We start from the raw sequence: 12,578 nt of genomic DNA on the forward strand, positions 1-12,578 counted from the left end.
AAAAAAAAAAAGTCCTTCTTTTTGGTATTTACATTTTTAAACTACCAACAGGATCATCACCTTCTTAGCAGTGTTTCTTATTCTGGCAAAACAAGTTGCTCCTTGTGATATGACCTTGGGCAATACTGGCTAACCTTGGGACCTCTGCTTTGGTCACAGTAACCAGGTAACATTCCAAATCTGACTAAATCATCTGAATGTGCAATTGTATAAGAAGTTGTTAATCAAGACTCGATGGGCCAAGTCCGATGTCTCTCATAGTAATTCTATGTTTTATCTTGTAAGGTACCTCAATTAATCACCTCTGGGAAGCCCTCCAATGGGCTATAATATTGCAGAAATAAAACAACAACAGTAAGCTACCATTTATTTAGCCAGGCACTACGCTAAAAATTTAACAGCTTAGGAAACTGAGGCTCAGAGAAGTATTTCTAAGATTAACACCATCTCCTATTAAATATCTTCATCAGAATGATCATAACCCTTGAAATAGCAACAGCCAGCTGATGTAGCATTAGGCGCCTGTCACATATCTTACTAGTATCTCCAAGAGTTCGTTTTCTAATTTGAATTTTAAATTTTGTGTTACTCCCCTTTAACTTCTTCGAAGCTACCAAACGGGTTACTGAATCATCTGCGTTTTTTACTTACCTTTTCCCCCCACTTTCGTATGGTTATTAAATATGTTCCCGTCAGGCCGCCTTTTGGTCATCGCATAGGGGCAGTCCCCTCCGTGTCCGGCCAGCCCTCCACACGTACAGCTGTCAGATACTCTGCGGTCCAGCGTTTATACACTGCCCATCCCAGTTAAACACCAGTGAACAAGTACCAGTCGATACCAGTACTAAACACCGCGTCTCCGCCTCGCCCTGCGGGCCGGTCTCCTCCGAGGAGGATATTCAGGAGAGTGGGAAAACGGCCCGTCCCAAGGTTAAGCGAAGGCGGCAACAGAAAGCGAACTGAACGCACACCTCTTTAGAACACTGACAACGCTGGCCCGGTGTTTTTAATGAACGAACCCGGCCACCTCGAGTGAATCCCGCAGATGCCTAGAGAAGACCCCGGTCCAGTCCCGGCCCCGCGGACCCGGAGCAGGGAGCCGCGCGAAGCCCGCAGCCGCGAAAACAACTTCGCTGAGCCAGGCCTGGCGCGGGGGCCCGGGCGACGACTCCGCCCTCAGCGGGGAGCCGGGAGCTGGGCCCGGCCGGGCCGCGACGTCAGCGTCCCCGCCCCCGCCGCCCCTACTCCCGGCCGGGCCTCGGGGACCCCAGCCCCACAAAGGGGCGCGAACCCCAAGCAAGAGATGAGGAAGGGGAGGTGCCAGCCGCCGCCGCCCTTCGCAACACGGGCCGGCAGCCCCGCCCCCACCGCCGCAGCGACCCCCGCCCCCGCGCCCGCCGAGACCGAGGCGCTACCGCTCACACTGCCCCTCCCCCCGCGGCCGAGCCGGCGCGGGCCCCCGCACCACCCCCGCTCCCGCGGCCTCGAGTCCAGAAGACCCGCCTCCACACACCGGGCCGCCGCCGCGGAGCCTCATGGGGGTTGGAGTCCCCAAGGCTTCCTTTGTGCGCAGTATTGGCGGGCCGTGGACTACCACTCCCACAAGGCACCGCGCCCGCCCCCCGCGCCACGCCCCCTCTCCGCTGGCTTCCAGTCGTCACCCAGACTACATTTCCCGAAAGGCCTCACGGCTCTCCCGCCCTCCCTCCCGAGACACGAGCCGAACTGGGCGTCAGGTCGGGGAGCCGGTCGGGTTCCCGCTCGCCGCCGCCGCCCCCCGCAGCCACTCTCCCGCTTCTACCGCCGCGGGAGCTGCATCGTCCACTCCGCTCGGCGGTGGAAGCGCCGGTCCGGGGTCACAGTCTGAGAAGCGACGCGCTGAGCCCCCCATCACCTCCAGCCCGGGCGACCCCTCCCGGGTCCGCCCTCGCCCTGCGCAGCCGCCCGAGCCCCCAGCCCCGGGCGGCCCAGCTCCCGCATCCCAGCTCCTGCACTCTCGCAGCCGCCGCCCCCCGCCCGGAACATGGACTCTGACTCTTGCGCCGCCGCCTTCCACTCGGAGGTGAGTGAAACTGTGCGCCCAAATCGCCCCCGACCACCCCCTCCGCGATTTTGCTCTCCTCAGGCAGCCGGACCCCTGGTCGCCCGGAGCGCCGCCCTCCCCTTCCCCCGCTTTCCCCTTGTCGGCCCCCCCCTGGAGCCCAACCCCCGCCCCCTGCTCGGGCCCGCGCTCGGTTCTCCCCACCGGGCCTCGCCTCCGCGTCCCCTCCGCGGACCTCCGCGTCCTCCCCGCGCCCTTTCCCCAGGGCCGTTGCGCCTATTTCTCTCCCCGTGGACGCCCCTCTCCGGCCTCGCGTCGCCCCGGGACCTGTCGGCGCCCCCAGCCCCTCCCCACCGGCCTGCTTACTCTTTCCCCGCCCCCGGGGACGCGGTCCGAGCCGCCGCCCGCCCGTGGCTCCGGTTGCTCTAGAGGAGTTTTAGGCCCCCCTCGGACGGGGGTCGGCTCCCGCGGCCCCCGGCTGCTCCCCCGATCCCCCGGGCCCGGTGGCCCGCGCCCCGCCCCCTGACTCCGCGCGCGGCCCAATCGGCCCCCGCCCCCTACGGCCTCCGGGGGCCGAGTCCTTCGGGGGCCCCACCCGCTCTGAGGACCCGAGTCCTGCCCCCACCCACGGTCCCCCGGCGCGCTGGCCTCCCCCTTCGGGCCCCCGCCCCCCGCCCGCTGGCTCTGCTGGCTCCGCCCCGACTCACTCCCCCTCCTTCCGGGGATCAGCCCTCGGGGCTCCTGGCCGCCCCCCCGCGCGGTCCCCTCCCCCCAGCCGAGGCGCGTTGGGGTCGCGAGTGCGGGTCCGGCGACCGCGGGCGGGTGGGGGAGGGGAGGCGGCGCAGGAGCCCGCCGGTCTCGCTGCCGCCCCCGGGAGTTCGCAGGGCCTCCCCAGGCCTGGGACCCCCGAATCCTGCCTGGCGCCCCCTCCCACATACCCGCGGGATGGGCCCCGCACCTTCCGGGGCCGAGTGTCGCGGGGGGCGGCTGCGGCGGGAGGGCTGGTGGGGGCCGCTCCGCCATCTGCTTTCGGAGGAGGCGGCCGGGCGGGCGGCGTGGGCCGGGTGGGGGCGGCGTGGAGCCCCCCCATTCCCCGCGCCGGTGCCTCCCGCGCGTCCCCGTCCCGAGGCCGCCGCCGCCCTCCACTTGGCATTCGGGTTCTTGACCCACTTCTGTTGGTTCCCCGCCGAAAGAAAAGTTCTTCGCGGGAGTTGGAGGCCGGGGTGGCGGCCCGCGGTTCCCGGGGCTCGGCAGGCTCGCCAGTGCGGGGAGCGCGGTCACCGCGGGCCTTCGCCTCCGCTCCGTGGACGGCCCTGGGGTCCAAGCGGGTGGGAGAGGAGCAGGTTTGCTTGAATCAGGTTGAGAAAACAATTTTCTAAGGCGACTGACTTTCTGAAAGGAAACCCGCGGGCTGCACGCCTGCTTCTCGCGGCGGTAGGGGCGGCCCGAGACCCCTGCCCCCCATTTCCCCTCCGGCTTTTCCCCAGCAGACCGGCGGCCGGGTAACAGCACCTCGGAAAGAATGGGGGTGGGTCGGACAAGGCACTGAAAGGAACCTGAGGGAACGTGCTGGGCGAATAAACAGCAATACAGCACACTTGTTTTGCTTAGGAGCAAATAAGAGCTCCATCTCTCCGTGCTTCTCTCTCAGGAGAAAAATCTCTTCTTGTAATGGGTGTTTCTAGATTGAATAGGGCTGGGACCCGCGAGCAAAAACCTCCACTATTCCATTTAAATGTAGGACTAAGCTTCGCAGTAAGGTTCCTGGTTTATTGTGAGTTGAGACATTTGGGTGCCTGGCATCCCGACTGCTGGGAGAGCGGAGGGGACCCTCTGAGCATGAGAGAGGGGTTCTCAGGTGGTGCTAGCTTGGCAGGGTCAGCCAGGAATCAGCTCCAGGGTCCAGGTCTCCGAGAACTCTGGAGAATGAGTGGTTGATTATTTATTTATTTTTTTGAGGCGGAATCTTGCTCTGTCTCCCAGGCTGGAGTGCAGTGGTGTGATCTTGGCTCACCGCAACCTCCGCCTCCGGGTTCACGCGATTCTCCTGCCTCAGCCTCCTGAGTAGCTGGGACTACAGGCTCACGCCACCACGCCCGGCTAATTTTTGTATTTTGGGTAGAGACGGGGTTTCACCATGCTGGTTTCGAACTCCTGACCTCGTGATCTGCGCGCCTCGGCCTCCCAAAGTGCTGGGATTACAAACGTGAGCCACTGCAACTGGCGAGTGGTTGATTTTTGAATCGCTAACATCAGTTACAGCTGCTGCAGCAGTTCATACTCAGAATGTAAAATCTGTAGCAAAAAAGTAGTTATTAGAGCTTCTCCTGATAGACCTGTGGAGACTAATAGATAACGTCAGAGAATGCCACATGAGCTCTAAGAAACAGTCCTTTGTACACATTTTTATCTCCCAGCTGATTTCCCCGCATTCTTGGCATAAAGTTTTAATACTCCTCTTTCTACTTTCTGAAAATGGTGTTATTTCTTGACCTGAACTTACCTTATCTTGTTTGTGGACCATTTAAATCTAACGGTATTTTTTGAGTGGTTGACTACAAAAGTTCCAGCTTACTTTTGTTTCTGTGATTCTGCCTAGTAGCTTCTCCTTCAAACACATTCCCTCTTCTCTCCCCTTAATAGGAATACTCCCCCAGTTGCAAGAGGCGCAGGACTGTGGAAGACTTCAACAAATTCTGCACCTTTGTCTTGGCCTATGCTGGCTACATCCCTTATCCCAAGGAGGTAATCTTCTGAGTTTCTGAGACCTTTCTGGATGGGTAGTCAAACCCCAGTGCCTCCGCCGCAAGCTTGTGGGCTTCTGACTGGTCAGTGGGTCAGTAGATTTGGAAGGGGCTGCTTGTGGTGGCCTCAATCACTAGTCTGGCAGAAATCTGTTTCTTGAGAGTTTGAATTAGCTAGGGAAATGGTTCTAAAACTCTGGTAGAAAATGCAGGCTTGTCTAGAAAATGGTTTAGTAAACTTTCTTTTTTTTTTTTTTTGGAATGGAATCTTGACTCTGTCGCCCAGGCTGGAGTGCAGTGGCATAAACTCCACCCTCGGGTTCAAGGGATTCTCCTGCCTCAGCCTTCTCAGTAGCTGGGATGACCGGTGTGCACCACCACGCTCAGCTAATTCTTTTTTGTATTTTAGTAGAGACAGGGTTTCACCTTGTTGGCCAGACTGGTCTCGAAGTCCTGACCTCAGGTGATCTGCCTGCCTCGGCCTCCCAGAGTGCTGGGATTACAGGTATGAGCTACCACCCAGCCAGTTTAGTAAACTTTGAAAGTTTATTTACAAATAAAGTATGTGATATCTGCTTGCTCTTTTTGTTTGTTTGTTTGAAATGGAGTCTAGCTCTGCCGCCCAGCCTGGAGTGCCATGGTGCAATTGTGACTCACTGCAACCTCCGCCTCCTGGGTTCAAGCGATTCTCCTGTCTCAGCCTCACAAGTAGCTGGGTGCGCCATCATGCCCAACTAGTTTTTGTATTTGTACTAGAGACGGGGTTTAACTGTGTTGTCCAGGCTGGTCTCGAACTCCTGACCTCATGATGCCTGCCTCGGCCTCCCAAAAGTGCTGGGATTACAAGCGTGAGCCACTGCACCTGGCCGTCTGCTTGCTCTTAATAAGGGTCTGTAGTTATTGACTGTTGACCATGGCTGGACACTATTCTTGGCCTTTGTAATGCTATGAGGTAGGTGCTATTTTTTTTATCTCCAGTTTGTAAGATGAGGAAGGTGAGGCATAAGAGAGGGAAAACTTTGCCTTAGGTCACCTACTAATTAGTGGTGGAGCTTGGGGTTCAACCAGATGGCTGGACTCGGTGCACGTGCTGTCTCTCTCTCAGCTCCCTGGCTGCCCGAAATGCGCATTATTGTGTTCAGGAACTCACGGCTACAACTTGATGTAGATGAAGGAGGTTTTTTTTTTTTGCTTGCTGAGAAGAGGGCAGGACTGGAGGAGAGCTGCTGTGGTGCTCAAACTTCAGGCCTCTTTCATATTCTGTTATTAAGCTCAAAATTGAATAATCTAGCTTTTTTTTTTTTTTTTTTTTTTGAGACAGGTCTTGCTCTGTTGCCCAGGCTCGAGTGCGGTGGCATGATCTTGGCCCACTGCAACCTCTTTCTGCTGCACTGAAGTGATCCTCCCACCTCAGCCTTCCAAGTAGCTGGGACTACAGGCCTACTACCACGCCCACCTAATTTTTGTATTTTTAGTAGATACAGGGTTTCGCCATGTTGACCAGGTTGGTCTCAAACTCCTGGCCTCAAGTGACCCACCTGCCTTGGCTTCCCAAAGTGCTGGGATTACAGGCGTGAGCCACCGTGTTTGGCCATAATTTTATTTTTTTTGTAGAGACAAGGTCTCACCGTGTTGCCGAGGCTGGACGCGAGGTAGTGATACTCCTGCCTTGGCCTCCCAGAGTGTTGGGTTTACAGGCACGAGCCACTGTGCCCAGCTGCATTCAGTACATTTCTAGCAGGTAAACTGCCAACATAGGTGGCTAATGCCTACTTTCTTTTTTTCTTTTTTTTTGAGACGGAGTCTTGCTCTGTGGCTCAGGCTGGCGTGCAGTGGTGCGGTCTCAGCTCACTGCAACCTCTGCTTCCTGGGTTCAAGCAATTCTCCCTGCCTCAGCCTCCCAAGTAGGTGGGATTATAGGCGCCCGCCATCATGCCTAGCTAATTTTTATTGTATTTTTAGTAGAGAGGGGGTTTCACCATGTTGGCCAGGCTGGTCTCGAACTCCTGATCTCAGGTGATCCACCCGCCTCAGCCTCCCAAAGTGCTGGGATTACAGGCGTGGGCCACCACACCCAGCCTAATGCCTGTTTTCTAACAATGAGAACGTTGCCACTGTTTGCAGATGATATACTTGTGATCTGAAGGAACCACAGAGTTTACTTCACTGCTTTGGGACAGTAATTACCTACTTGGATTTTGCAATATTTTGGAATGTCTAGTTTTTTAAGAGTGTCAGGAAATTCTCAAAACTGATTTAAATTTACTTAATATATCTCTTAGGAGGGCAAATGGAAGGAGAGGTTTTACAATCAGGGAAAGATGAGCAGATAGGAGTGGGTGTCCACAGCACTCCTTCCCACAGACACCTGTTGCACATTGATTAATTTTCTGTCTCTAAGATGGGGCTGAGGGTTCGGCAGGGAGTTTCTCTCCTTGTGGCATCATATTAAACTCATGGCACTGTGGTTTTTTTTCTTTTTGGGGGTTTTTTTTTGACAAGGAATCTCACTCCATTACCCAGGCTGGAGTGCAGTGGCACAATCTTGGCTCACTGTAGCATTCGCCTCCCGGGTTCAAGTGATTCTCCTGCCTCAGCCTCCCAAATAGCTGGGACTACAGGTGCTCACCACCACACCCAGCTAATTTTTGTATTTTCAGTAGAGATGGGCTTTCACTATGTTGGCCAGGTTGGTCTTGACTCCTGGTCTCAGGTGATCCACCTGCCTTGGCCTCCCAAAGTGCTGGGATTACAGGTGTGAGCCACCGCGCCCGGCCAGAACTCGTGGTACTGTTGCTTCAAGTGTGATGCTGATGGGTAGAGAAGCACAAAGTTGTGCGGATGTCTCTGGAGGTCTGACCTGGCTGGGTAGCTGGGGATGCTCTGGTTTGGGCTGGATCTTGTCACCAGTAACTGGAATCCACCACCTTTATCTTTTTAGGAACTCCCTTTAAGGAGCAGCCCCAGCCCTGCCAACAGCACTGCTGGTACCATTGACAGCGACGGCTGGGATGCGGGTTTCTCAGACATCGCGTCCTCAGTGCCCTTGCCAGTCTCTGACCACTGCTTTAGCCACCTGCAGCCCACTCTCTTGCAGCGAGCCAAGCCCAGTAACTTCCTGCTGGACAGAAAGAAAACGGACAAGCTGAAGAAGAAGAAGAAGAGGAAGCGCAGAGACAGCGATGCGCCCGGGAAGGAGGGGTACAGGGGTGGCTTGCTGAAGCTGGAAGCCACTGACCCCTACGTGGAGACCCCTACGAGTCCCACCTTGCAGGATATCCCCCAGGCTCCCAGCGACCCCTGCTCGGGCTGGGACTCCGATACTCCCTCCAGTGGATCTTGTGCCACTGTGTCACCTGATCAGGTCAAAGAAATAAAAACTGAAGGCAAACGGACTATCGTCCGGCAGGGAAAGCAGGTGGTGTTCCGAGACGAGGACAGCACTGGCAATGATGAGGACATCATGGTGGACTCAGGTGAGTGGTCTCTGAAGGATGATGACTCTTGCTGGCTGGTGGTTAGAGGAGAGGTTATTTTATTAAGTGGTCATCTCTCTGGGGCAGAGGGTCTGGTTCCTTCTGTAGAGTGTGACAGCCCTAGTGTCCAAGGAGGAGAAGAGCTGCAGGAATGTGGATATCGAGATGTTTAGGAAGGGGTTGATTGCCGCTAGAGACAGCTGAGATTCCAAGACCTCAGAACATAAAAAGGATATAGTTCTAAGTAAGCATCCAAATAAGCATCCAGGCTGGGCGCAGTGGCTTCACCAGTAATGCCAGCACTTTGGGAGGCCAAGGCGGGTGGATTGCTTGAGCTCAGGAGTTGGAGACCAGCCTGGGCAGCATGGCAAAGCCCTGTCACTGCAAAAATACAAAAAAAGGCTGGGCGCGGTGGCTCACGCCTGTAATCCCAACACTTTGGGAGGCCGAGGCGGGCAGATCACGAGGTCAGGGGTGCGAGAGCAGCCTGACCAACATGGTGAAACCCCGACTCAACTAAAAATAAAAAAAAAATTAAAAAAATTAGCTGGCTGTGGTGGTGCATGCCTGTAATCCCAGCTACTCAGGAGGTTGAGGCAGGACAATCACTTGAACCCGGGAGGTGGAGGTTGCAGTGAGCCAAGATCGCGCCATTGCACTCCAGTCTGGGTAACAGCAAAACTCCCGTCTCAAGAGAAAAAAAGAAAAACAATAGTTAGCCTAGTGTGGTGGTGTGTGCCTGTAGTCCCAGCTACTTGGGTGGCTGAGGTGGGAGGATGGCTTGAGTGCAGGAGTTTGAGGCTGCAATGAGGTGTGATTGCACCACTGCACTCCAGCCAGGGTGACAGAGTGAGACCCTGTCTCAGGAAAAAAAAAAAAAAAAAAAAGCATCTCCTGGGTAGTACCTGGTTCCCACACATTTTGCAGCCCCTTGTGCCTTTTTTTTTTTTTTTTTTTTTTTTTTGAGAGACAGAATCTCCCTCTGTCGCCCAGTCTGGAGTGCAGTGGCCGGATCTCAGCTCACTGCAAGCTCCGCCTTCCGGGTTCACACTGTTCTCCTGCCTCAGCCTCCTCTGAGTAGCTGGGACTACAGGCGCCGCCACCTCGCCCGGCTAGTTTTTTGTATTTTTAGTAGAGACGGGGTTTCACCGTGTTAGCCAGGATGGTCTCGATCTCCAGACCTCGTGATCTGCCCGTCTCGGCCTCCCAAAGCCTTTTCAGAGAGAAGTGTCAGCTTCGAGTGGGAATTGGAAGTGTTCTCGTCAGTTGAGTAGTGGGTTTCATAGAAACCCAGCTGATGGCGAGGAACGACGGGAATTTGTCTTCCCTCGTTAAGAGTATCTTTCCTTGCAGATGATGATTCCTGGGACCTCGTGACCTGCTTCTGCATGAAGCCATTTGCCGGCCGCCCCATGATCGAGTGTAATGAGTGCCACACCTGGATTCACCTGTCCTGTGCGAAAATCCGGAAATCCAATGTTCCGGAAGTGTTTGTCTGCCAAAAGTGCCGGGACTCCAAGTTTGACATCCGCCGTTCCAACCGCTCGCGGACGGGCTCCCGGAAGCTGTTCCTGGACTGACTGCTGACTGGCGAGGAGGCTGCGAGCGTGGAATCGGAAGCGACGGTGTGCTTTTTTGCCCTTCTCTTAGTTGAGCACAGAACTCTCAGCTCTGGTGCGGGCAGATCCCTGCCATTTAGGTGCCTAAGCAAAAGGACAGGCTGTCCGAGGTAGAAACTGTACATAGCCGGTGACCGAATGCAACCTTTGCCGGCCAGCGTTGCTGCCAGAGCTGCGTTTCCTGCAGTGGAGGTGGACTGGACACCCACGTGCAGCGGGTTTGGCTCGTTTGAAAATGAGGGTCCATGGTAGCTGTGCGTTTTGCTATCTTCGCTAAGAGATTCCCGCTGATTGGGCTCAGTGCCAGCTGTTACTCTGCTTCCACTGTGTTGGGGAGAGGTGTTCGGTTTCCCCGGCCTGTTAATGAACAGCCATACGTGTAAGCTTTTTCTTGCGTGTTAAGTCTTTTACCAAAAGTGTCTGTACAGCAACCATCCAAGTTGCCCCTACTTAGTGGCTTGCCCTCTGCCTGCCTCAGCTGCTGCGTGATAGCCTGGGGGAGGCACTGGCGGGAGGCCTTGGGCTCCCCTCAAAGGGCGTTGGGGTGGCGGGTCAGCTCGTGGTTCTTAGGTTTCCTTCTGTTTGTTGAAAGGGACAATGTGGCCACTTCTCTGTGGAAAGGGAGTTGGTTGGGGGGTTGAGGTGGCCCGTGTTCATAACTCAGTTTCCTGTGTTGCACGATGTAAAAACCCTGTCTTTTTGCACGATGCAGCCAAAAGTATTGGCTGATTTCTTGCTGAGCGCCCTCTTAGTTGGTGTGTGAGGTCTTGGTGGGGCCCAGGCCAGCTGTTTGCGAGTGTGGGAACTCGTAGGTTCTGTCTTTCTCTCTTCCTTTCACCTCATTCTGGTAGCAGCATAAAGGTTAGGCAATCACTGGGACCCGCATGGTGTTCCTCTAAATAATAGGGTAAAGGAGAGTTGGGAGGGAGGCCTCTCCGCTGGGTGATTCTTGTGTGCCCTTTAGACAGGCTGGCCTGCCGGTTCCACGGGGCAAGGTTAGGACTTGAGTCCTTTTTTTCTGTTTGGAGTTGGTGAGTGAGTGAGAGGGTAACATGGGCCTTCAGGATGACCCCTTGGAACTGTGCTGAGTTCCTTAGATCTCAGCTGGGATCCTGGACCCGGGAGGCCCCTGTGAGGGCCAGCTCTGGAGAAACCTGGGAGTTGATGCCGGAGGCTGTGAAAGAACTCTGCTCGAGGGCAGGGTACCCCCGGAACACTGGTGGTTCTGGGGCTAGAAGGGAGAGGGGCTCCGGCTTTCTCTGAAAAGAATACTGCTCTTCAGCAGTTCAAGTACTTGTTCTCAAAACATTTTCTAATTGATTGGTAGGTTTTCATAAGCATTGTTTCTTTTAAGGCATGGAAAGGGAAGAATACTCAAGCGAGTCATGTTTGTTTTCAGCGGGATGGGCCCGCGTTCTCCCTGCTGGGGGCTTCCCCTTCATGTGGCACCTTTGTGCCAGGCCACCAGGCAGACTCTTCCCACCTTCCCCCACTGAAGCACCAAGGGGCTTGAACCATAATTTGGCTAATCAGAGGCATTTTTTTTGTCCTAGTATCTTTCACACTTGTCCAACCGTCTTATTTTTTTAAAGTTCTGTTGCTTGTATTCACATGAAACTAGAGAGAAATAGTTTCTGAAGCCAGTTTATTGTGAAGATCTCCAAGGGGGGAGGTTCTATAGAGAAAAATAGTAAGCTGGTTTAGAAACTACCTTCTCTCCAGACACTTGTCTGGTTCTGACCAGGGCAAACAGCCAGGGTGCATTGGAGAGGAGTTTGCCAAAGATCTGCCCTGAGATAATGCCTGTCCAGTGTCTTCACCACATGAATAACCAAAGCTCCAAAGTGGTTTTCTTCTTTTTTTAAAAAAAATTCCACAAGCTTTTAAAGGTGCATTTAAGAATCCATGTGACTTTAGAGTGGAACTGCCAGCCCTGGCAACTGTCATGTGTGCTAGGAGGTTCGACGCCTCTGGAATGCATGTGGTACTCATCTCCATTTTGTTTCCTTGATTGCATTTTTGTTCTTTTAGCAGATCTGTCCCTGTGGGTGGTGTCTAAGAAGTCGGACACCTTGGTTTTTGTGTTAGATTGAGCTGGGCAGCTGCAATCAGCTTCTTTATATGCAAATTAGGCATGACCCATCTGGGGCTCCTGGTTGGTGGCTAATGAAGTGAGGGGAGGGAAGGATGTCACCCCAAAAGTAGGCCCTCCCATCAGTTTTGGCCAGGCCAGACACTTCACATCGTTTACATGGTTCTGTGTAATTTTAAAGTTTATGTGTATAAAGCGAAGCTGTTTCTGTGAAACTGTATATTTTGTAAATAAATATATTGCTACTTTGAGGTTCATGATTCAAGGTTCAGGCAATCGTGTTGTGTGCTGAAGGACAGTTGTGTTACTTCTCTACTCACTACCTCCCCAAACCATGATTACATCAGGTCTCTGGGAAGGCAACCTCTCAGTGTGCACTTAGCAGGATGGAAAATGTCCACGGAGTTAATGTACCTTGCTGGTGAATTCCTCAGAAACAAACCACAGGATGAGTAGATGTGAATGGTTTTTGCAGTTTCTTCATCAGATTGTGGATTAGCTCAAGCCCCAGTGAGTGGTTAGCCTACTTTTGATTGATTTATTTTTTTTTTTGAGACAGAGTTTTGCTCTTGTCACCCAGGCTGTGAAGTGCAGTGATGCGATCTT

The 12,578-nt window shown here is 54.3% G+C and overlaps 2 protein-coding genes across 2 annotated transcripts in view; one reads left to right on the forward strand and one right to left on the reverse strand.

The window, feature by feature from the left end:
- Window positions 1-2,462, reverse strand: part of KLHL21 (kelch like family member 21) — a 25,051-nt gene extending 22,589 nt beyond the window's left edge. The window contains exon 1 of the mRNA XM_025384519.1: window positions 2,408-2,462. The gene's annotated coding sequence lies outside the window, so the exon portion shown is untranslated. The remainder of the gene's footprint in view (window positions 1-2,407) is intronic.
- On the forward strand, window positions 1,441-12,232 carry PHF13 (PHD finger protein 13). Its single transcript, XM_025384531.1, has 4 exons — window positions 1,441-2,062; window positions 4,685-4,786; window positions 7,727-8,261; window positions 9,615-12,232. The coding sequence occupies exons 1-4, from the start codon at window positions 2,024-2,026 to the stop codon at window positions 9,839-9,841; spliced, it is 903 nt and encodes a 300-aa protein (XP_025240316.1). The 5' UTR covers window positions 1,441-2,023; the 3' UTR covers window positions 9,842-12,232.
- The last annotated feature ends 346 nt before the right edge of the window (window positions 12,233-12,578 follow it).

The sequence above is a fragment of the Theropithecus gelada genome, chromosome 1 (genome assembly GCF_003255815.1).
Source record: "Theropithecus gelada isolate Dixy chromosome 1, Tgel_1.0, whole genome shotgun sequence".
NCBI lineage: Eukaryota > Metazoa > Chordata > Mammalia > Primates > Cercopithecidae > Theropithecus > Theropithecus gelada.